The 24643-nt window shown below is 43.8% G+C and overlaps 1 protein-coding gene across 2 annotated transcripts in view; it reads right to left on the bottom strand.

Moving 5' to 3' along the window:
• The window catches only part of atp6v0a1b (ATPase H+ transporting V0 subunit a1b), a 54612-nt gene extending 37532 nt beyond the window's left edge, over positions 1 to 17080 (bottom strand). For both annotated transcript variants that reach the window (XM_075457981.1, XM_075457982.1), the window contains exons 1-8: positions 16972 to 17080; positions 14735 to 14891; positions 14374 to 14452; positions 14134 to 14231; positions 13866 to 13994; positions 13668 to 13750; positions 12392 to 12518; positions 12128 to 12210 (exon numbers count right to left, since the gene is read on the bottom strand). In XM_075457981.1, coding sequence (XP_075314096.1) covers positions 12128 to 12210; positions 12392 to 12518; positions 13668 to 13750; positions 13866 to 13994; positions 14134 to 14231; positions 14374 to 14452; positions 14735 to 14851 — 716 coding nt within the window. In that variant the 5' untranslated portion in view covers positions 14852 to 14891; positions 16972 to 17080. The remainder of the gene's footprint in view (positions 1 to 12127; positions 12211 to 12391; positions 12519 to 13667; positions 13751 to 13865; positions 13995 to 14133; positions 14232 to 14373; positions 14453 to 14734; positions 14892 to 16971) is intronic.
• Positions 17081 to 24643: the final 7563 nt, after the last annotated feature.

Here is a 24643-nt window from a genome sequence, read left to right as displayed (position 1 = left end):
GAATATTTGTAGGCTATAGCAGGAACAGTCCTGCGTATTTGGTTTACAACCCACAAACCAGAAAGGTTTCAAAACACAGATTGGTGAAATTCATCACAAAGAGCAGTGTGGAACAACAAACCCAAACTGATGATGGTGACTACGAGCTCCCACAATACAAAAAGACAATATGTGATAGTGAAAACAAAGATGACAAATCACAAAGTGAGAGCCAGGTCATAGATGCAAATAGTGAGGTCACAAACACAGGTGACAGAGACGAATCAAAAGAGGATGACCACACAGAGACAGAAATGGATGACAATGATGAAAATACAGCAGGGACATCAACAGAAATACAAAAACAACACCATTCAGAAAGGGAAAGGAGAGCCCCAAAATACTTGGAACATTACGTGACATGCTCCAAAGATAAAATGATCAATGCAAATGTTGATTCTTGTTACAGGGCAGTGTTTGGACTTCCCCAAACATATAGGGAAGCCATCATGTCACCTGAACCATCTAGGTGGGAACAGGCTATGAAGGAAGAGATGTCCTCACTGAAAGAAAACGACACTTTTGAACTGGTGACTTTGCCAAAGAATAAAAACACAGTGGGGGGAAGATGGGTCTACGCTTTAAAAGAAAATGCAGATACAGGAAAAATATTCAAAGCAAGGTATGTTGCAAAAAGGTACAAACAAACAAAAGGAATAGACTACCACGAAACATTTGCTCCTACAGCAAATCTCACTTCAATACGCGCACTGATGCAGGTAGCTGTACAGAATGACTTTTCTGTACATCAGATGGATGTGAAAACAGCATATTTACATGCTCCCATTGAAGAAGAGATATACTTAGAACAACCAGAGGGTTTCGAAGAGCTGTCAAAAACAGGCGGGAAATTAGTGTGAAAGTCCCTATATGGCCTCAAACAATCTGGGAGAAATTGGTACAAGCTCTTAAACGATCATTTGGAACAGAATAATTTTGAGAGAAATCAGGTCGATCACTGTGTGTATAGGAAGCAGATTGGAAGTGACACAATCATCGTAATCATCTGGGTAGATGATTTGATCATTGCAGCAAGCAGTGAGGAACAGCTGAACATGTTTAAGGAAACAATGAAGTCCCAATTTAGTATGAAAGATCTTGGACAAATATCAAACTTTCTGGGTATACAGTTTGAACAGAAAGAAGGAGAAATCAAAATGAGCCAGGAAAAGTACATCATAAAAATGCTGGAAAGATTTGGGATGTCTGACTGTAAGCCTAGAGCTACACCAAATGAGTTGAAAATGGAATGTAACAAAAACGTGGAAGAAAACACTGAGCTAGAAAATCCCAAAGATTACAGAGAAATTGTTGGAAGCTTGATCTATGCAATGACTTGCACCAGGCCTGACATCAGCTGGATTGTCAGCAAACTGTCACAATCTTTAGCGAGACCTAGAGAACAAGACTTAGTAGCAGCCAAACACGTTCTAAGATACTTGAAAGGTACTTCCCACTACGAGCTGTGTTTCTGTGTGTCTGTCAGCATTCAGTGATTCTGATTGGGCGTCCTCAGTAGAGGACAGACGTAGTACCACAGGGTACTGTTTTAGTCTGACAAAGCAAGGTCCTGCTATTTCTTGGAAGTCCAAGAAACAACCGACAGTGGCACTGTCGACCTGTGAAGCTGAATATATTGGTTTAGCAAACACAACTCAGGAAAGCTTATACCTAATGCAGCTAATGAATGACTTGGATTCAAATGTTTACAATTGCACAACAATTTATGGTGACAATCAAGGAGCAATAGCTCTGAGTAAAAATCCAGTGCATAGGTCAAGGTGTAAACACATTGATGTGAAATACCACTTTATCCGTGATGTACTGAGGGCAGGAAGAATACATATTAAGAACTGTCCTACAGAAAACATGGTCGCAGACATACTGACAAAATCTGTAACAAGAGTTAGGATCCTTCAGTTCAAGAAAGTCCTGTTTGGAAATTAGTTGCAAGAAGATTATCATACATGTATATATGTATGTATGGGTTTGTGAAGATGAGAACAAGGGGGCGTGTTAAGTTGTGTTCTCATGAAATGTTATTTTTTGGTTATTTTATTGTTATTCTTTTCAGCCCATATGTGACCATGTAATGTCTTCATTTGTATTTAATATGTTTATCATATTGAGCACTTTTATTTTGACATGTATGGACACTAGAGGAAATGGAGACTTTTGTGAGCCTTCAGTTCAGTTGTTAAGTGTGCGCGGTACTGTGCACTTGACCTGCCGCTGTCATGTTATAAAAATGAAAGAAAATAAATACGCTTCAACTTGAAGGAAACCTGAGTAATGTTTACCACCGTTTTTATTGATTCATGAATGAAGAAAATATACTCCTTATCAAGATGGAAAGAGATGAACCAATTCAAGAAAATTCTACATCCTTCACGATGAGTGAAACAAGTGAAGACACCGTCAAATACAAGCGAAAGTCTGATTGCTCCCAGGACCGATTGTTACTGCTGGCCCAGTTTGTGCTGGGGAGAAGAGGGATTATTAAGGCGGAATTTGGCTCTGGGGTTCCCAGTAAAAAGAAGCGGGGGGCATGGGAAGAAATTTGGCTCAGCATGAATGCATTGTTCCCAGCAGTGACGAGCAGAGCAGGTATGCCCTGCAATCACAGAGTAGGCTCCAGATTTCTGACCTTAAAAGAGCCGTCACGGCTACAGGTATGTCCATTATCAACATTGCTTGCATTTATTTGGAACATGCATTTGCATGCCTTAAATGTACAATTAGTAAAGGCTACAGTGACATGAAACGTTGTGAATGAAACTGAAATTTAATTTGGAGGAGGATCTGCACCAAAGCCACTGTTTCCAAAACATTTGGTCTCACTGCAGCCATTTTCTGATTCTTTGTGGCTAGGTCTTACTGAGTTAGGAGTCCTCTCCAGGACTTTTAAGCTCTCCTAGAGTTGGGTGCTACTTTTAGGCCTTAAATCCTTTGTGAATACGGCCACAGCTTAGTTTTTTTTTCTACAGAATAAGATGATAGAATGTTCTTCTATTTAAAAAAAAAAATTCTAAAGTGGGCCCCACTCTAACCCAAACCTGAACAAAATGAAAATCAGGACCAAAACAATCTCACATCACTTTCCCACTCCTGAGTCTCAGCAGCCCCTGCCTACTTCTTGAGAAGTTTCTCGACTCCAACACAACTGATTCAAATGAATGTATCACTTAACTAGCATGTCATTAAGTTCTGCAGAAGCCTGTGGTTAATTTGAGCAAGATGTGCCGAAGGAAGGAAACATCTAAAATCAGGACCAGGACTGAGATGCACTGCTGTAACCAAATCCAAATGACAAACATGTAACTGAGTTAAGGATCCCCATGTGCAGGGGCTGAAGTCACTGTTGCAACAGCTGCAGGTTCAAGTCCCAATTTATGGTCTTTTGCTGCATGCCATTCTCTTTTCTGTCAGTCTCTGCAAATAAATGCCACTAGAGCTGAAACAGATCTTTAAAAAACAACCTACAATGTTGGCTCAAAATAGAAACAAACAATTCTCTCTCCTTTCATACTTTACCGTTTATTTAATTTAAATCTCAATCTTATATTTTCACTTGATCTCATACAGTCTTTTATTTAAAAAAACAGATTTCCAGAAAAGTTGGGAAGTTTTCTATAATGCACCAAAAATTGAAATCTGTAATTTGTTAATTGATTTGCAATTAATGCATCAATTCAATTGGAAAATAGGTCAGGCAAGACCAATTTTATATAGCACAATTCAACAATTAGGTGATTCAAAGTAGTTTGCAACGGACATAAAAGCATTCAAACTAAATTCACAGTTAAAAAAAAAGAAAAGTTAAACAGAGAGAGGTGCAGTGAAAGTTACTAATCACAGTCATTCAAATAATTAAATCCTTTATCAAATGCAGTGGTAAACAGGAAAGTCTTAAAGTCCTTTTAAGAGCCTTAAAAGGAGTTAACGCAGACCTGGAGTTACATTTTTTTTCCATATGTGGTCCTCCTCGAATTCCGTTCTAATAACTGCCCTTCCCCAGGGGAACTGTTTCATTTTACTTTAGCGCCACATTCAACAACAAAACAGAACAAAACAAAACCCGGTAAAAGTAAGGAGAGAAGAAAAAACACCACAAAGAAGCTAACATGGAGAGCGGGGAGGCCACCGTGTTCATGGTCTGCATGATGGTGATATTAATCATGGACGATCACATCAGGCGTCTAACATGGAGGCTGGAAGAGCTCACAGAGAGAGTCAGGAGACGATACTTTTTCATTTCATGAAGGAAGGAGAGCAGAGCGCCGCAGACAAAGGAGACCACGTGGAGGTTTAACTTATTAAACACGCCAAGGTTGTGTCCGTGTCGTATGAGGAAACATTTCAGCCTGACAACATGACAAGGGGCGGAGCTACCAACCACCAAGGGGCGGAGCTACCAACCACCAAGGGGCGGAGCTACCAACCACCAAACACCTCCGTCAGATGTGTTCCTATAGAACCCAGAACAGACCCAGCTGAGGAGAAGGAGCTAAAATGGTTCCAGGAACTGAGGGAGATGGTCCCGAGTTCCTGTATGTGTGAATGCGGGAAAAAACGGCCCCGTTCCTGAAAAGGTTATAGGAACTGCCAAAGGTTCCTACAGTGGGAATGCGCCTTATATCATGAGACATATGACCACAAAAAAAGCCTCAAATTTGGAAGTCAACTCTGTTATCTGCTTTAGATTCTGTTTGATCATGTCATTAGTTTTTTCTACCTGTTCTAATGCATCAAAAGCCGCTTTCGGACTGTAGGAACCTTTGGCAGTTCTAATAACCTTTTAATCCGCGGGGCCGTTTTCTCCCGTGTTCGGACATACAGGAACTCGGGGCTTTCTCCCTCAGTTCCTATAACTATTTAGCTCCTTCTCCGAGGTCGGGTCTTTTCATAGTTCTATAGAACGCATCTAACGGAGGTGTGTGGTGGTTGGTAGCTACGCCCCATGTCATGCTATCACGGCTGAAATGTTTCATCATACACAGACACAACCGGCGGGTGTTTAATAAGTTAAACTTACACTGGTCTCATTTGTCTGCGGCGCTCTGCTCTCCTTTCTTCCTTCATGAAATGAAAAAGTATCGTCTCCTGACTCTCTCTGTGAGCTTTTCCAGCCTCCATGTTAGACGCCTGATGTGATCGTCCATGATTAATATCACCATCATGCAGACCATGAACACGGTGGCCTCCCCGCTCTCCATGTTAGCTTCTTGGTGGTGTTTTTTCTTCTCTCCTTACTTTTACCGGGTTTTGTTTTGTTGTTGAATGTGGCGCTAAACGGCTAACGGCTAACACGTCACTGACGCAGACGTCCCTATCAGGTCCCGACTCATGTGCGAATGCAGACTGAAACAGAAGGACAGTTATCAAAACGAAATTCGAGTAGGACAGTTCTGATAACTGCGTTCTTAGAACGGCTCTGTCCGAAAGCGGCTAATTACCACCAGGAGCTAAAATGACGAAATATACATTATATTGCCATAAGTAGACTGCTTCTACAAGCATGAATTCCAGCATGGTACCCTGATAGGATGCCACCTGTGTAACAAGTCCAGTGGTGAAACTTCCTCACTGATAAATGTTCACAGTCAGCTGTCAGTGGTGTTATAACAAAGTGGAAGAGATTGGGAATGACAGCAGCTCAGCCAGGAAGTGGTCGGCCACGTAAAATGACAGAGCGGGTCAGAGGATGCTGAGGCTCATAGTGCTCAGAGGTCGCCGACTTTCTGCAGAGTCAGTCGCTACAGACCTCCAACCTTCGGGTACATGCTGCCATTACGACATACCAACAATCCGACATTGACGTTCAATTGTCGGAATGGTGACATTTTTTTAAGAAATTAAATGTCCCGTCATTCCGAATTTCATTTTTTCTTTTGTCGGAATGGCGGTATGATTTTTTCTTTTCAACATACCACCATTCCGACACGCGATTTCAGCACCACACGCGTGGACAGCTCGCCATGCAATAATAGGGCTGCACCAGCTACAAATGCCCGAGAGAGAGACATTCCAACACGCAAGTCAAGCAAGACTGATCGCACTCACTCAGAAATTTACTGATGATGAGGGCTGACGAGGGGCTCGTTGTGTAGCCAATATTTCATTTGGCAGTGTAAAACAGATGCTATTTGTTTTTGTGACAATTGCCTCAATTTATTTTACCTTAAACCACTGAGAATGCTGTCAAAGTGAAGCCTCACAACAGCTGGTAGGCTAGATCTTTATCAGGACAATGGACACTTGGGTTCACCGGCAGATAAACTTCAACCGCACCATGATTTCAGAACCACATGCGTGGACAGCTCGTCGTGCGTCAAATAATAGGCCACCAGCTGGAAACGCCCGAGAGAGAGAGAGAGAGAGAGAGAGAGAGAGAGAGAGAGAGAGAGAGAGAGAGAGAGAGAGAGACCTAGGCCTACCTGAACCTGGAACATGTGTGTCTGTTCACGCGCTTTAAGTTGAGAAGTGAGAGTGAGAGTTCTCCATTCTGTCTTTTTGTTTCTTTATTTGTTTCCTTTGGTGAGTGCCGCACCTTTAACTGGGCCAGCCCGAGTCGGGAGAATAGGCTACACCATTACTTGTAGCTTTACGTTTGCTGTGCCAAAGGTGTGACCAAGATTGCGCCCCCTGCCCCCATCCCTCAAGTGGATCTGTCCATACCGCCATTACAGGATCTCCGCGGATCCTTAAAAAGTATTAAAAAGTCTTAAATAAAAAATACGTTTTTTAAGGTCTTAAAATGTCTTAAATTTCGCCGATTTTCGAAGAGTGGCATTAAATTTCATCTGGGCGGCATTAAATTTCATCTGGGCGGAATGAAAGAAAGATATGTCTGGAGAGAGCTTTTGTGTGTGCGCGAGTACTTCCGGTGAAAACTTCCGGTGATTTGACAGCTAGCGCGTCAGGTTAGGGCCAGTGGCCGTAAACAAAGGTTAACTTATAGCCGCGAAGAAAGATGATAATATAACGTAGCTAAAAAGACTAGCTTTCTTCAGTAGAGCCTAATGCTTACCGATTTAGCAAGCCTAGCAGCCTCGTTGCTAATGCTAGCCGCCGTAACGTTACCAACCATACCCGACGTCAAGGAGTTGGCTGAGCAGGTTATGGAGGGGCTGGCAGAGTTAACTTCATAATGGGTGAGTGCAGGTTTCATTCACTTGTTTTCATTCTTTCACAGGATTGATTCACTTCATTGGTTTATCCGATTGCTGGCCACCGAGCCATTATGTGTCTTGGTTTGTGTAGGTTACTGATCATGGTTGTTAGCAGTCGATAGTCAGGTTGTGTGATGTGTGTGTATTTTTTCTATGGGTACATGCCATTGACTGAGCGGTCTGTGCTCGTTTTTTATTTTTATTTAATTAGATTGGAGATACTAATTGATACTGAGGGGGGGGGGGGGGGTAGCCTGACTACGTCATACTCACGATTCTAGTCATGTGAGTCTGATACCCATACTCAATAGAGATTTGAGTATGGGGCGTGTTTCAACCGAACCAGGAGAAAAAATGCCTCTTCGCTCAATTGGATAGACCTACAACCAATCAGAGCAACGTAGTATGTGACGTAGATTAAGCAACACACACTTGTTGTAGGAAGGACGGGAAAAACATCTTTTCTATCGATAAAAGCCTTTATCGCGTTCCTCTGTTCGTCTTTCAAATTGAATGCAATGTGGAGATCCTGTAGAACAGACTCAATGGCAGAATCTACACACCCTAGCTCTCCAGCGGCAGCCATGTTCAGCTCTTTAGTGACGTAGTCGATAATGTCCCTGTTGATCATCTGTCTATCATCGTATAAAGCCCGCCCTGGCAATCTGATTGGGTCGACCGATTCTTGGTTGGGCATAATGATTTCCCAACTGAGCAGAGCCAGACCGAACTTCCCGACCAAAACTTTTATGGGCGGGGCTAAGTTCGGCTGCCACCCAGGCTAGGGAGGGGGGGCTGGTCCCGGGGAAAATTGCCAGGGCCGATTTTTTTTTCCCAGTCCGACCCTGACAGCTCCCAACAAGTGTCGGAATGGTGGTATCAAAGTGTCAAAAAAGTGTCGGAATGGTGGTACCAAACTGTCGGTATGGCGGGATGTCGCAGTGGCGTCATGTCTGAGTGACGGGATGTCGGAATGCCGGTTGCATACCCCAACACCCTTCATGTGGCCTTCAGATTAGCTCAGTAACAGTGCGCAGAGAGCTTCATGGAATGGGTTTCCATGGCAACTGCATCCAAGCCATACATCATCAAGTGCAAAGCAAAGCGTCGGATGCAGCGGTGTAAAGCACGCCGCCACTGGACTCTAGAGCAGTGGAGACGCCTTCTCTGGAGGGACCAATCAGGCTTCTCCATCTGGCATCTGATGGAGGAGTCTGGGTTTGGCGGTTGCCCGGGTAACGGTACTTGTCTGACTGCATTGTGCCAAGTGTAAAGTTTGGTGGAGGGGGTATTATTTAATTCAATTTAATTAAATCTTTTAGAACTTCATGAATAAGGATGCACTGTAATACTATTGCAATGTGATTCTCAATAAAGAACAGAAAAAAAACAAATACTGTCATGATCATGCTTGGCTGTGTTGTTTTGCTGTGGTTTCTGAGTCTTAGGTGGGGCTGGGCAGGTGTACCTGCACTTAAGCACTGTAGTGGTAATTAGACCGACTCCTGTGTTGATTTGCAAGTTAAACTCCTAGCTCTGACCTTGCCTTCTTGTTTCCTTCGTCCACAAGCCTTGGATTTATATACCTGGACTGGAATCTATTGTTACCCTCGTCCCACCAGCCTGTTCCACATACCTGCCTGTTCGCCCCGCCGCCGACTCAGAAGCTCTGCACCACAGCTAGCTCCCTCCCCTCGCCTTTGGATTCCCTCCTTGATCAACTAAGGACAAACATATCCATTGTCTGGACAAATTCCTCATTTGGAACCTCACTAATCATCTCCCTCCTCTCTCAGAGTTACGCTTCTACCCGGATCCTCCCTTCGGCTTTCAACACCCACCACTTGTAAAAAAAAATCTGTTCTAACTGTGATTCTCCCTGAGTCCTGTGTCTGCTTTTGGGTCTGTTTTTGTGAGGCTAGACACCTAGCTGTGACAAATACTGCACTGAAATCCAGTGAAACTAAGACATAAATGTTGCTGTTGCTGCTAGAAGTTCAGCAAATTCATGAAAAAAGACTGTATTATAGTTAAGTGGCTTATAGATATTTAGTATGACGTGAGTGGATGGAAAACAGCCTTCAACACACCAATAGGGCACTTTGAGTGTCTGGTCATTCCTTTCAGCCTCACAAATGCCCCTGCAGTCTTCCAAGCGCTCATAAACATATTCATCTGGATACTCCTAATAAGAGTATCTAAATCTGTTTGTGTTTGTTTACCTAGATGACATTCTGATTTTTTTTCTAAATCTCTCGCAGTGCACAGGCAACATGTCCAGAGACTCCTGGAGAATCATCTGTATACTAAGGCGAAGAATTACGTATTCCACGCATCTTCAGTCACCTTCCTCGGCTACATTTTCCAGGGCGGGCAGGTGAAGATGGACCCGGACAAAATAAAGGTTGTGGCTGAGGGCCTTTCATTGTGTGGACCGACCATAAAAACCTACCTATCTTCAAAATGCTAAGAGGTTAAACACCCGCTTTTTGGTCGTTTCACTTTCTTCATTACTTACTGTCCAGGCTTCCGTAATGTCAAACCAGACAGTTTGCTTCTGAGGAGGAATCAGAGGAAACAGCACGGATTCTCCCCCCGACCTGCCAGGTGGGTGGCATCACTTACCCAGATCCTGGTGATCACCCAGAAATACACCAAGGAGTACGTCTCTGCTTCTTCCAGGTGCGGCTGGAGTAAGAATAGCAATCGACCACCATCAGGTCTCCTGCAGCCTCTGGAGGTCCCTGGTCACGGGCCTGCCGCCCTCGTAAGGTAAAGCCACTATTCTCACCATCATCGACAGTTTTTCTAAAGCTGCCCACTTCATCACACGAGATAACTCCTGTCATCCTCCAAGACTACAGATCTACAGGTGCAATATGTCTTCTGCCTTGATGGCATTCCTGCGGAAGTGGTGTACGACCGGGGGCCCCAATTCATCTCACAGGTATGGCGGTCTTTCTGTGCTGCTCTGGGAGCCAAGTTCTCCCTGAGCTCCAGTTATCCTCCTCAATCGAACGGACAGACTGAATGGCTCAATCAGGAGCTCTCCGCTGGATTATCGCCAACAACCCTTCATCCTGGAGCCAGCAGTTGAGTTGGATTGAGTGTGCGCACAACTCTCTCACTTACTCTGAAACTGGGCGGTCACCCACAACAGATTGGACTCTGACTCGTGAGGCCCTGCCCCGGATGGTGGAACGCAACCACCGCCTGGCGGATTGACACTGGGTTCCAACCCCGCAGTACACACCTGGTCAGTAGGTTTGGCTGGCAGCCAAGGACATTCCCCTAAAATCCATTGGGTCCTTTGAAGTTGAGTCCATTATCAACACCTCGGATGCCTGCCTCAAGCTTCCAGCCTCCATGAGCATTCGTCCCACATTCCACGTTTCATTGATCAAACCTGTTTGTTCCAGCCCGTTGTCTGGGTCCACTGGGTCTTCATCAAAGTTATCAAACAGATGACCCGGTCCAGCCCTCGTTGGGAAGGTTCATATCAAGTTCTTCTCACCACCCCAACTGCTGTGAAAATTGCTGAGAGGACCTCCTGGATCCATCTGTTACACTGCAAAGAGGCACATCGACTCATTCCAGCAAAGCCCGACTCAGGTGAGCCGTAAATACTCTGAACCCACCACTTCAGTGGCGTGAGTCTGAATGCTAAGAAAGTGACATCAACAGGAACACTTCCTGACGCAAGGGATGACAGGCTAAAGGCACACCCACTGTCTGACAGTTTTAACGGTTCGTGTTGTTTTCCCTCTGTGATGATTTTAGCTACAGTAAATGAAAGCCTCCACCTAACATGTTTCATCAGATCGAGCAGGTGAAGCACATCATAGAAATAAGAGGGCCAGCAAATCCCAACTCAACAAGGGAAACAAGGTAACGGTGAAGTTGTGTGAGGGAGAGAACATTACCTTCCTCATTGGCTTATGTGCCACTGGATTGCCCTGTCCTACCAGGGGACAGGTTTTCCTTTCCACTTGATCTGAACTATTTGACAAACCCTCATAGTAAAAGAAGACAAAGATGGAGTATAGATAAGTTATTAGTAGTTACTAATAAGTGTTTATACCTCCGTATATATCCCTAACAACCATCACCCATCAAGAATTAGTCTGCAGATTTTAGAATTTTTAATGCTTTTACTTGTACTTTTACTTTCTCTTTCTTTGGCTCTCCAAATGTTTCTGGTTGTGTTGCAAAAACCTACTTCTAAATTCATTTCTATCTTACAATGAAGCCTGTCTATGAAAACACTGAACATTGTTGTTTGGACTTGTGTCTATTAAAAAAGAACAATTGAACAAATCACAGATAACATTTTTGTTCCATTTAGGAAAACCTCCTGTTATGGAAAATTAATTCTTATATGCATTGTATTGAGTGTTTCTGTGTATAACCTGCAAATGACCTCACTGCAAGATACCACCCTGTCCTGTTTTCCTTAATTCCTCTTTTACAATGGTGGGCTTGTTAGAATAGATAGAGAATCAGATAGCTGCACTTTAAGGGGGACAGGGATGAAGCTGGGTTTTACGACTGTGTCTGGTAACCTCAACTGTGGTTGGGTGAGGAAAGGTAGAAGAAAGATACAAATATACCCAATGAGTGATGACATGACAATGGACATTATAACTGAGTGTCTTTGCCTCAGTGGTAAGAGCAGCTCTGTACTCTGTACTGTGCTGTTCACTCTTGGAAGATATTATTATAAAAGCCTTATATCTCCTCAGAAGAAAATAACTGACTCTGTGCCTTACTAAACTTTCCACAACACCTCCCAAACTATCTGGACATTGAGTTTTGAACATCACCTCAAGATATTCTGTTCCTCAGACTTAAAATGATGAATGATAATAGCATTAAGTAAAACCAGGAACCAAAGATGGATCTTATGTGACACCCACCCCTCACAGATCTTCTTCACCCTGTTCTTCAGCTGGTCACCCTGGAAGAAGATGATGAACACTGATTTGTGGACTTGGTCTCCCTGTCAGAAAGATACGGAGGTATTAAAATACAGATCGCTGTTGTGTATTTAACTTCAGTTTAATTTTCCAAGAACTATTGAACCCTTGTGGACTTTTGCATCAGTGTTATGTAACTGTTATTCATTCATTTCGTGTAATTCTTTATCCAAAATTGATCTCTGAAACTGTTTGTGTGCTGACCGTGGTTGGGTCCTCCAGAGGGTCCTCAATCTCTGCCTTTCTTAAGAAGACATTACCGCGGCACACTCTCCACAGCATCCTCTCAAAGGTGGGAATCCTCTCCCTGCTGATCACTCCTGCCACAAACCTGCATGCACACAACATACACACTCTCAGAGAAGATTTATTCAATTCTAAAAAACTATAGCATACATACCGTGTCTTTCTGAGGGTCGAGAAATGCAGCAGGAAGATTTGTGAAATTGTCAAGTGACAATTGAATATTTTACTTCTTTACTTTGATTGTGGTATGCATGGTGCTTAAGGCCAGCTTTCTTACAAGGATCGCTGTCAGCTAGAGCGGCAAATGGCAAATTCAGCAGACTGTATTGACTATATTTGAGATTTCTAGAGTTCTTTTCAATTCAATCAGTTTAAATTAGCACATAAGTAGTTTAGCTAAATGACCTTGACTCAGTTTTCAGTTAGTCCCACAATCTAAACTGGTATGGAGTCAAATTCAGTGTTGTGCATTTTGTGCCATGTTATGAATCACCCCTACACCTTGTTGTTTTGTGGGGTGGCTGTAGCTCATGGGCCCAATGGAAGGTCATGGTTCAACCTCTGGCTTCCCTGGATTACACGCTCAAGTGTCCTTGGGCAAGACACCGAATCCCACTTTGCCTTTTATAGCTTACACTGTATAGCTTGCAACTTGTGAATGTGGATTAAGATTTTATTGCAATGACAGTAAACTGGTAAATACTTCACTTCTTCATAAGGTACCTTTTAAACTCTGATTAGGTACAACAAAGTACCTTACATGTGTGTCTCATTCATCTATTCACACAAATGGTGCATCTTCTATGTTCTATATTGAGTATGGAGCCTTCGTCTTTACAATCTCACACTAATTAACATATCAGGGGTGATGTTGGGACTTGCCAAAGGATATCTCAACACATGAATCTGCTGCGGATCCAACCACCAATCCACAGCTTGGAGGATAACCGGAGTAGAGTGGCTTTGGCATGGTGCTGTGCAAAAGTCCTGAGCCTCATCATTTCTTTACATTTTGCAGGGATAACAGGAAATAAGTGAGAGCTTGACCAGTACTGTATGCAATCTCTCTAAATAAATATTTTGTTCATTTTTTTTATTTTTTTATTCAATAAACCCAGTGACATTAAAAAAAAGTCTAATTCAAAATAAGTTAAATAATAATTCATAAGTTGTAATTCATGCAACTATTGTGGCACTTGACAGCTATTTATTTTAGAAGATGAAGATGTTTTACCCCAGTCTGAGAGGGGCCCCGCGCCCCCCCTCACTGCCCTCCATTAGAGCCGAGGACTCTTCCAGCAGGTTGGGATCCTCCATCTATCAAAGATATCTTTATTATCTTAGGTGTTCAAATATGATGATGATGAATGGTTGTGGTATTAGCACACATATGCTTAAAGATGTATAAGAATCTGGGCTGACATAAGCAGACCTCATCAAAGAACTGCTGTGTTCGATGCAGGATGTGTTTTAGCTCTGTTAGCTCCAGGAAGTTCTTCTTCAGGGCTTCCTGGTTGGTGTTGATCTCCTTTAGTTCGTTCTCCAATTTCTCAAATGTGGCCTGCCAAGCAAAGTAAAGACACAGTTACTGTTAGGTTTTACTGTCAGTGTCCAACCTGGACAGAAGCTGATAGATGCATAGCAGCACAAAATAGTTGTATTAATACTAGAAAGATCTGAACTGATTGGTCATTGATTACCTCTAGGTCAATCATGTCCCTGGGGAAAGGAACTTCTGGATTCTCCCCAGTATCCACCATGGGGATGTTAGCTTTTTTTATCTCCTTTTCAACAAATCCTGTTCAGCAGAGAAAATTGAAGGTTACCACATTTGAACAGTTGAGAAACTGTGATATTCTTCTCATTGACATTATCAGAGATGGACTGAATCAGTCTCCATCTCCTGTGTTTGGCTGAGCATTTCATTTCTCATCACTTACTCAGTTTCCTGTCCATCTCCTCACATCTTCTCACTTCATTCACAAATTTGCGCTGAAACACGTTTACATCTGGATTCAACTGAAAGATGAAACAGACAGGAAACATGCATGAGAAAAATACTATAAACCTCTACTTTTGATTTTACTATCTGCCTTAGATTTGGGATTACATATCACACAGATAGGTAACACCACTACTTCTTCTCTTCCACTTTCATATGACTTTCTTTAAAACTGATACATTTCCCTATCTTGTAGTGGATGATACTCTCCGTGAGCTTTCAAGTTTAATGAAAGAGATTGTATAATTTCTAACAGTTCTAACAAAAACTATTTGTAGCTTGCCATGCTTTGGACTCACATCTCTGAACTGGACCATGCCCAGTTCTCCCAGCTCGCTGACACAGCAGTAGGCTGCCTCTGACTGGAGAAAGAGCTGAGCCAAGGTCATCTCCTCGCTCCTGAACAGTTCCCCCATGATGACCACCTCACTCCACCTTAGCTTGAAAAAAGACTCACTAAACCAAGAAAAGGGAGACACAAGTAATTAGGAGTTGCTTTATCATGACTAGCCCTGCATTGCACTGGTTAGCTTCAGCCACTTTGTTATACTGCTGTCAGCCAATCATGGATTCCAGATCAGAACTCTGAAGAAAACAGAAAACTGATGCTTAAACAGTAACAGAAAACACTCCTGACAAATGATAAATGTGCAGCTGAAGATCACTTTATGAACACAGTTCCTGGGCTGGCTTTAGACGTTAACTTCACTTGGTTAGGGATGGAAATCACAATGACTTGTTTAAAGCATTCATAGCATTACCATGACATTTTTCACTTCCTAGTTGGGTTCAGTCAATAACAACTATTTTTTAAAATGACTACTTGGTTAAGGTTAAATACCCCTACATCATGGTGAGGGCAGCAATGCGTGTGTTTCCCAACGCCCTGAAACCTTGATACTGTTTTGGTACTTCCTGCAGTTGCTCTTACAACCACTGAATGATTGAATGGTCAGCACTTACATAGCTCTTTTCTCACCTCACAAAGTACCTCACAATGCATTTATCAATAATAAAATAATATAAGAATAATAAAATGTATATGTCAGCAGTTGTAGAACTGCGCTCCTCTGGACAGAGATCTATGATATGTTTCCTGGGATCTGTTGAAGTCTCTGGTACCAATGTTTTCTTCACTTTCCACATATTTTTGACTTCCTCTTTCATAGCTGACAGGTTGCCATGATGATATGTTAGTGAAAAGCACAACAATTTCAACATTAGCTGAAGCTCCTGACAAGCAAACATTACCTGAGCCACCAACCCCTCCCACAAAGAAACCACATCCAGCAGCAAAGATCCAAAGAAAAACCGAAAAGGAGCCAAAACAGGGCGAAGTCAGACAGCTTTTGGGCAGTACAGGACTGAAATCTGATGAAGAACTAACTAAGCTATAGCTATAGCTAGAACATGATGTTGATGTGCTGTATGTATTACTGCTGTGCTGGGTGTGGATCACCCATCAGAAACAGCAGCGAGTTAACAAGGACTTTTTTTGCCAATGAGGCAAACCCCCGTGAAAAGAAAATGGCTTCTGTGTTTGTGCTGAAAACCATGCTAATCGTTCTGATGTTTGCACACATGTAAAGGTAGCTGTGTTATTGTGAGCGGCTTGCACAGTACCAGATGTAAGATCAAACTGAGTGAAAGGACAACATGTATTCAGCTACACTCACAGGTTCTATGCTGCTCCACAAAGGAAGTTAGAAGTGGCAGAATGTCTCAGCTGTCTAACACAGTAATAATAATAATAATTATTATTATTACAGTGTCAGAGCAGCCTCACTCCACTCACCTCCCATGCATGTAGAATAGGATGAAGACGGAGGTCCAATGAAATGACCAGGTCACACTCTGTAGTAAGGTTATAAAACAGGCTCAACTGTAACTGTACGCCGGCCTCTCGCCCGATGACAGCTGGGACCCTCCAACCCCCCGCGACCCTTAGTTGGATTAAGTGGGTGTAGAAAATGGAAGGATTGGTGGATGGATGCTGTCTTTACTGTCTGGCTTCCATTTTACCATTCCATCTTTTTTTTGTGCAGCCCACAAACATAAAGGCCTTTCTATGGGGGGGGGGGGGTGTTCTTCCTGTTTAACCCAGAAATGTCAGTCAGCTGGTGAACTGATCAGGATGATATTTCAGTTGAGCTTTTAAGAAGCCGCCATCTGGCTGGAATGTTGCAGCATCCCTCCTGCTGCTGCTCTGTCCTTCACTCCCTCACAAGGACGCCATGATGCTGCACAGTCACGAGCAGCGCGTGCGTGATTACCGCTCCACCCGTGGCATAAAACCACACACAACGATTGTCATAAAATCACTTACATTTCAATATTTATGTTTTTTTTCTGCTGTTCAACGCTGAAAACGAGCTTTCCCCCGCAGTATTGTTTACGGTATTAAAGGTTATGACAGAAAATCTTCTGCAGCCGGAGACAAATGTTATCATGCTCCCCACGCTCGTGTGCTCGATAAACATCTCCTAAACACCGAGGAACAGGGAGATATCCTGAACTAAAATATCTGTTTACTCACGTCTAAGGATCCCGCTAGAGCGAGCTGGATGCTGGATGCTGGATGCTGGAGGCTGGATGCTGGGTGCTGCGGGGGGGTGTGATGCTGCGATCCAAGGCGGGTTACAAAGCGACGTGCTTCCATCAGCCCGAACAAAGGACTTCAAAACAAAAGAGTTGTGTCATTATCTTAAGATCTTATATTAAGTTTTCTTTTATCATGAATACAATCTTTATGGGTGATATTTACAGTTAAAATGTAACCCATCATCATTGTATCATTTTATGCTTTGCATTGAACAAAATAAGTCGTATAATTGGGATTTTATTTTGTAAATACCAACCGGAAGACTTTTTTTTGGTTGGACAAAAACTTCAAGGTGGCTCTTCAAGTGACGCAACGGGCACATTTCTATTGAAAACGATTGTAGAAGAAGAGAAGGAGAAGAGGCTTAGTTTGATCAAAGGGATCTGATGCAGCCCATGAGGGATGGAGCTAAAGGAGGGGTGGAGCTGGAGCTGAGCTGGAGCTGAAGCAGTGATGGAGCTGGAGCAGGGGTGCGACCCCTCCAGGTGGACCCCGTCTCTCGCTCAATGACAGCTGGGATAGGCTCCAGCCCCCCTGCGACCCCACCCACGGATTGGATGGAAAATGGATGGATGGAGTGTAGTGCCCTATTGGGTTTAATATTATAAAATGATGTCAAATTATATTCTATGACAGCAGTTTTTGAGCATATCTACTGGTAATGTTGTTGTTACTACGTGCATAAAAGTGCAAACTGTATCTTGGTTATGGGAATATTCCTTTTTAATTTTTTTTTCTTTTTTCTACAGAGAAGGGGAAAAAAAGGCAGCCGACATCAAAAGAAGAGCTTTGGGATGTCCTTCAAGAAGCCTGGAGAACTATTCCTGAAGACTCCTTAAAGAAAGGACAGAAAGTTTATCTCAGAGTCTCTAGTGATGGGATACAAAAGATCCTAAATAAAGATTCGGAGGGTTAGCCCTAACTTTTCCGAGAGCCGGCTCTTTCGACTCCCAAACGGCTCTTTATTTAGGATCTTTTGTAGCCTATATTTTACCTTAACTTTGCAAAAAAAAAAAAAAATCATGGTTTATGTGTTGAAAACTCTTTTGCTTTCAGTGTTTTTATGAGACCTTTTCAATTGCCTTATTCTGTGCATTTATTCGGTGACAAAACCACTCTTACATTTGTTTAATTGAATTAAACTTTTTTATTGGACAACAAAAACATATCCACAGAACAGAACCAAACTCCAGCAACCAGCATTAGTCCTCAGGGCAGGTTGGCATTCAGGAAGATCAGATGCCTCAGCTTGGATGGGCTGATACCATTTCGCCTCTCCGTGAGTATCTGCCCTGTTTTGGAGAAGATTCTCTCAGAAGGAACTGATGTGTTATCAATATCCTTAATTCTCACGTGAATGCCACATGCTGGCCAATCATAACAAAGCTCTTAAATGGAACATGGGAGTATACTTATGTTTGCACAATTGCATCTGAACAAACCACAAGACTTCTGGAACAATGTCCTTTGGACAGTCGAGTGTATTCTTTTGTGACTGGGAAAGAATCCAAATATAGGGCCTAAAGACAGGCAGGTGAAGAAAACTGTGACTTTATTAGTAAAACTAACCGAAGGCCCTGCCAAGGTAGGAAAAGCACTGAGCTAATCATCAAGAATGAACACAAAAACTAAACTCTTAGCATTGCTGACAATCTGGTAAAGAAAGAACGGAAAAACCAAAGAGTATTTATACAGAGGTAATAAACAACAGCAAAACGAATCCAGGTGTAAAACAAGAACAGGAAATAAGCTTTGCAAAAACACAAGGGGTCAGACTCTACAAAACAAAGCAGGAAGCAAGTGTGGCAGCCGAGCAGACTAAGTTAAGCTCAAATGGTTTGGTGTGATCCAACAACGCCACTCCAGGAATTTCACCCAGAGAATTATTAAGTTTAGGTTCAAGGACACGCAGGTTCAATATACAAGGAATGAGAAGACGTAGTTCGATGTTTATACAAAAAGATATAGTTTTTATTATAATCGTTGTCTTTTTATAATATGATTTAAAAACATTCATACAGAAAAATGAAAGACCTAAACAGTGCTGAGCGTGACTGGGGAAACAGGGGCTAGTGAGAAGGGGGGCAGAATCCTAACTAAAATATATAAAGAAACAACAAACCAACTTAAAGGCACCAAAATGTGAGAACTCAAATCCCAAAGGAACACAGCAAAAAGAAAGGGGGAAGACCACCACCCGGACCACCAGCACTGAGAAGGAGATAAACAAATCTTAGTAATGGTCAATTTAGTAACTGAAAAAGAAAACAAAACCAAAATACAAAGGTACTCCAAAAGAAAACAATATACAAATTATCTTAAAGTGGCTAACGGAAACTAACAGAGAAAACAAAACAGAAACTAAGGGAGTGTAACCTCAAAATCAATTAAAACTGCCAGAGACCCTCCGTGCGTCAGGCACAGCGCTCAGACCGCCGTCCGTCGGCGTCGGGCGCAGCCGTTAAGGCTGAAGCACTAGACGATTACAACATTAAAACAGGGAATCCCAAGCAAGACCTTGTTCAGGCAATACTTATCGGCGATAGATAAAAACCCCAAGCAGGTTGGACGAGCTGTCAGTCAGTAAAGCAGGATCAGAAGCTCCGTGCAGAGCAGCAGTGTCTCCAGCCTACCGGTCAGTGCGACCAGAATTACAACGGCATCTTATGATGACACGCTCCGGAGGAGGAGAGGACGACCCAGGCGGCAGTACACCTGTTAACTGAGCATACTAGCATTAGCCCCAAAATGTAGCATATATACAGAGACACAGAGAGAGAGAGCAAACACTCACCACCGCGAGGGGAGACAGCACCCCGAGAGCCACTGGAGCCAGGGATGCATAACGGCCACCACTGCAGCAGCAACAACAAATAATCAGCACACCAGCGAGACCAAAGGTGAACATGCCGCGAGAGCAGCAGACATACCTTGTCGAGAAAATGACCCCTAACCCGGTAGCAGACAATTCAATGGAAGCAGACAGGGAAAGCATGAGGGAGGGCTCCTTTTATACTGCCACTCCTCTGATTGAATAATTGACAGCATGCCTACAGGCAGGTGAGGGAACTGGTCATGCATCTATGCTGCTACACAAGATTAACTCAAATCTAACTAAACTAGGACATGAGACAAATCAGAGCAACAAAATGCAGAACCTGTCACGCCCATGGGATTTAGTTTTATGTTTTATCATGTTTTAGGTTTTATGTCTTGGGTTTTCAGTTCATGCCTTGCATTTAGTTTACCATTGTCTTCCCCACAGTTTCTGTTTGCTCATTAGTTTCACGCACATCTCCTGTTCATTGTCCCCAGCTGCACTAATTTACAATCACCCAGTTCCCTATTTAGTTTCCAGGCTCCCCTGTCTATTTGTCAGATCTTTACCTACCTACCTACCTTACCTGAGTTTCACCCCTCATGCCACGAAGCCACGTATTCCAAGTTAAGTGTTTTTTTCATGTATCTTGCCAAGTCTTTTGTTTTTCCTTAGTCATGTTTTTTGTCCCACAGTTTAAGTTTTTGTCATCTGTCTCAGCCGCGTCTTTTGTTAACCTCGTTTTGTTTGTGTTATAAACCCAGTTTGCTTTCTACATCCTCTGAGTCCGCATCCGTGTCCCCAAGGTTCCATCCTTGGACCTCTTCTGTTTAACATCTACATGCTCCCACTGGCACAGATTATAAAAAACAACAGAATAAACTACCATAGCTATGCAGATGACACGGAGATATATATTAGATGGATAGATGGATAGATAGATAGATGGATAGATGGATACTTTATTAATCCCGAGGGAAATTTAAGGATCCAGTAGCTTATACACAATACGAATCAGAATACAAAAAACAACACAAGTGCAACACAACACACAACCACAGACAACACAGCATACTAACATCACAGATCACAGTTCACATACACAAAACAAGGAATGAACAAAAACTGTACCAGAAGAGGAGTGGGATGCTTGTGTTGAATGTGCGGATAGTGCAAAAACAGAAACAAAGTGGCCCTCATTTATCAAACTTGCGTAAGACGAAAAACGTGCGTAGGTCGTGTGTACGTTCTTTTCTGCGCAAAGGTTGGCATTCATCAAATCCATCGTGAGCGCAGGAAAGATGAAATCGCCACGACAGGTCTGAGGCCGGTGTACGCACTTTTCCATTTTGACCTGCGGTGACTGCAACACAGCAGCGTCACTAGTGCGTGCTCAGGAGTCGCAACAAATCCCTAGGTTAAAATTAAACGCAAAATTAAAAAACGCAAATTAAATAAATTAAACAAGTACAACTCCGTAATTGGAAGAGTGATGGCTCATTATTCAACCGCGCACCCTCACACCGAACAGGAGAGGCGCTTTAACACTGCGCATACGCGCACGCGTGCCACTGTGGAGAGGTGTATAGGGCTCCTAAAGCTGGATCTGTCTCTCGGCTGCGGGGGGAACCCTATACGCCCGAAAAGGTATTCAATATTATTATTGCATGCGGGGATCTCCATAACATTGCCCAAAAAAATGGAGTGCCATTTCCAGATGTACATCCAGAGGACCCCGCACCCAGAGATCCCTACCACCAGCCTGCACAGCCAAGAGCGCTCAGGAGGAGAGAGGAACTTATTCAGCGATTCTGACTTTAGGTAAGCATTCTGTTATTCAAGGAAAAAAGAAAGGAGAACAACGATTTCTTTCAGCATTTATTCTGTGACTTCAGTGTTTCATTTATGTCTTTCAATGTACTGTCGATAGATTGCATGGTGTGTGTTAAAGCCATCATCCACTTCACGATCTCTGTTTGTCTTTCTAGGACCCCTGTGGTTAACACGGCTGGCCGGTGTGACGCTGCAGACCCGGGGGGCAGAGGCAGGCAGAGGCTTCGGATGTTGACGGGGCCGCGTATTCGTCGCGCGGGTCAGGTTGCCCGGATGCCACTTCGGATTCATCTGTGAATGAAAAATATTAGTTTGATTAGGAACCTCATTTGTGTTGAATATTAAAGCAACTGTTTTATTTAAACGTCTTGGGTGTGCAGTCATTCTTACCATTCTCGAGCTCTGACATGGCGCATCAGTGTCAAGTTTCCCTGGCACGCCCGATGAGGACATAGCTCCGATCACGCCAGCCACCCTCTCCTCCAAGACACTCAAATCCAAACCTGGATCGGACCCCCCCCGCTGTCCGACATGCTGCGTCGGACAGCTGCGACCTTTTTTTGGCCAATTTCATATCGGACCACTTCTTCCTGATCTTATTGGAGAAAAAGTAAAACATCGTTCAATTTTAGATTTCATTTAATCTGGAGTTCATCACATTTTATTGACCATCACAGTAGGGGAAAATACATAACTCGTCCGGTCTGCGATTTACAGCCGTCCCAGCTGTCAACAGCGTTGAGAGCGTTTCTTTGCCGCCTTTCGTCTATCCATGTCGCAAACTCTAGAGGTGCGGCCTCTCAACCCCCTTTTATAGAAGGCGTGGTTAGGATCATTACGTTGGATTTCAGCCGCCGGATTTATCAACAGCCGCTTGGTTTTACGATGGGATTGGTGTGGTACGCATGTTCTGTAAATCTCACTTGAGCCTCTGCGTACGACGAGTTCTCCGCTCATATATACGATGCTTTCTACGACGGCTTGATAAATGAGGGCCAGTGTGTCCATGATAAAGTGTGAGCAGTGGAAATGGGAGAGTGCATTACGATAGTCTGTGCAAATGGCTAATATAGCAAGGACCTCGGTCTCCTCAGGAAGTAGAGCCGGCTCTGACCCGTCTTATAAATGGCGTCTGTGTTGGTTGACCAGTCCAGTTTGTTGTCGATGTGGACTCCTAAGTATTTGTAGGTGCTGACCACCTCCACACTGACCCCCTCAATAAGGACTGGTGACAGAGGAGGCTGGGACCTCCTGAAATCCACCACCATCTCTTTGGTTTTTGTGGTGTTCAGTTGGAGGTGGTTGTGTCTGCACCACTGCACAAAGTCATCCACCAGGCTCCTGTACTCGTCCTCCTGCCCCTCCCTGATACACCCCACAATAGCAGTGTCATCAGAAAACTTCTGGATGTGGCATGACTCTGTATTGTAGGAGAAGTCTGATGTGTACGGGGTGAACAGGACTGGTGAGAGCACAGTCCCCTGTGGAGCGCCAGTGCTGCAGACCACAGTGTCAGAGAGGCAGTCTTTTAACCTGACAAACTGTGGTCTCTCTGTCAAGTAGTCCGTGATCCAGGATACCAGGTGGGCATTCACACCCATCTGCTCGAGCTTGTCTCTCAGTCTGAGGGGCTGGATGGTGTTAAAGGCACTGGAGAAATCACAGAACATGATTATCACAGCACCCTTCCCCTTGTCCAGATGAGAGTGTGCTCTGTGCAGAAGGTAGATGATGGCGTCGTCCACGCCCACCTTCTCCTGATAGGCGAACTGCAGCGGGTCTAGTGCATGGCGAACCTGTGGTCTGAGAATGTGCAGTAGCAGTCTCTCCATGGTCTTTGTGATGTGGGAGGTCAGCGCGACGGGCCTGTAGTCGTTCATTACGCTGGGGTGTGGCTTCTTTGGAACGGGGATGAGGCAGGATGTTTTCCACAGCTTTGGGACCTTCCCCAGTTAGGCTGAAGATGTAGATATGCTGCAGAGGCTCTCCCAGTTCAGCAGCACAAGCTTTCAGAAGTCTAGGACAGACTCCATCAGGGCCGGCTGCTTTCCTGGGGCGCAGTCTCTTCAGCTCTCCTGTGACCTGGCCTGCAGTGATAATTGGAGGTTGGTGGGGGCTGTTAGTGGTCCTCGGAGGGAGGGTGTAGGTGTGGAGAGTTGCAACCTCCTTACTGCTGACGGGGGTGGTGCCTCATTGACTGTGGTCGGGGGGGGAGGGGTGAGGATGTAGTGGTGTCCAGAGTGCAGGTAACAGCAGCTACAATAGCCGCTTTCGGACAGAGTAGTTATCAGAACTGTCCTACTCGAATTTCGTTCTGATAACTGTCCTTCCCCAGCGGAACTGTTTCAGTCTGCATTCGCACAACCCGGTAAAAGTAAGGAGAGAAGAAAAAACACCACCAAGAAGCTAACATGGAGAGTGGGGAGGCCACCGTGTTCATGGTCTGCATGATGGTGATATTAATCATGGACAATCACATCAGGCGTCTAATATCGAGGCTGGAAAAGCTCACAGAGAGAGTCAGGAGACGATACCTTTTCATTTCATGAAGGAAGAAAGGAGAGCAGAGCGCTGCAGACAAATGAGACCAGTGTAAGTTTAACTTATTAAACACCCGCCGGTTCTGTCTGTGTGGTATGAGTAAACATTTCAGCCGTGATAGCATGACATGGGGCGTAGCTACCAACCACCACACACCTCCGTTAGATTCGTTCTATAAGAACTATGAAAAGACCCGACCTCGGAGAAGGAGCTGAAATAGTTATAGGAACTGAGGGAGATAGCCCCGAGTTCCTGTATGTCCGAACACGGGAGAAAACGGCCCCGCGGATTAAAAGGTTATTAGAACTGCCAAACGTTCCTACAGTACGAAAGCGGCTAATGTCACCAGGAGACCGAGGCCCTGTACAGGCTCTTGGTAAATGCATTGAGGAGATTAATGACTGGATGTGCCAC

The sequence above is a fragment of the Odontesthes bonariensis genome, chromosome 23 (genome assembly GCF_027942865.1).
Source record: "Odontesthes bonariensis isolate fOdoBon6 chromosome 23, fOdoBon6.hap1, whole genome shotgun sequence".
Classification (NCBI taxonomy): Eukaryota; Metazoa; Chordata; class Actinopteri; order Atheriniformes; family Atherinopsidae; genus Odontesthes; species Odontesthes bonariensis.
This window is presented reverse-complemented; position numbering and strand designations above follow the sequence as displayed.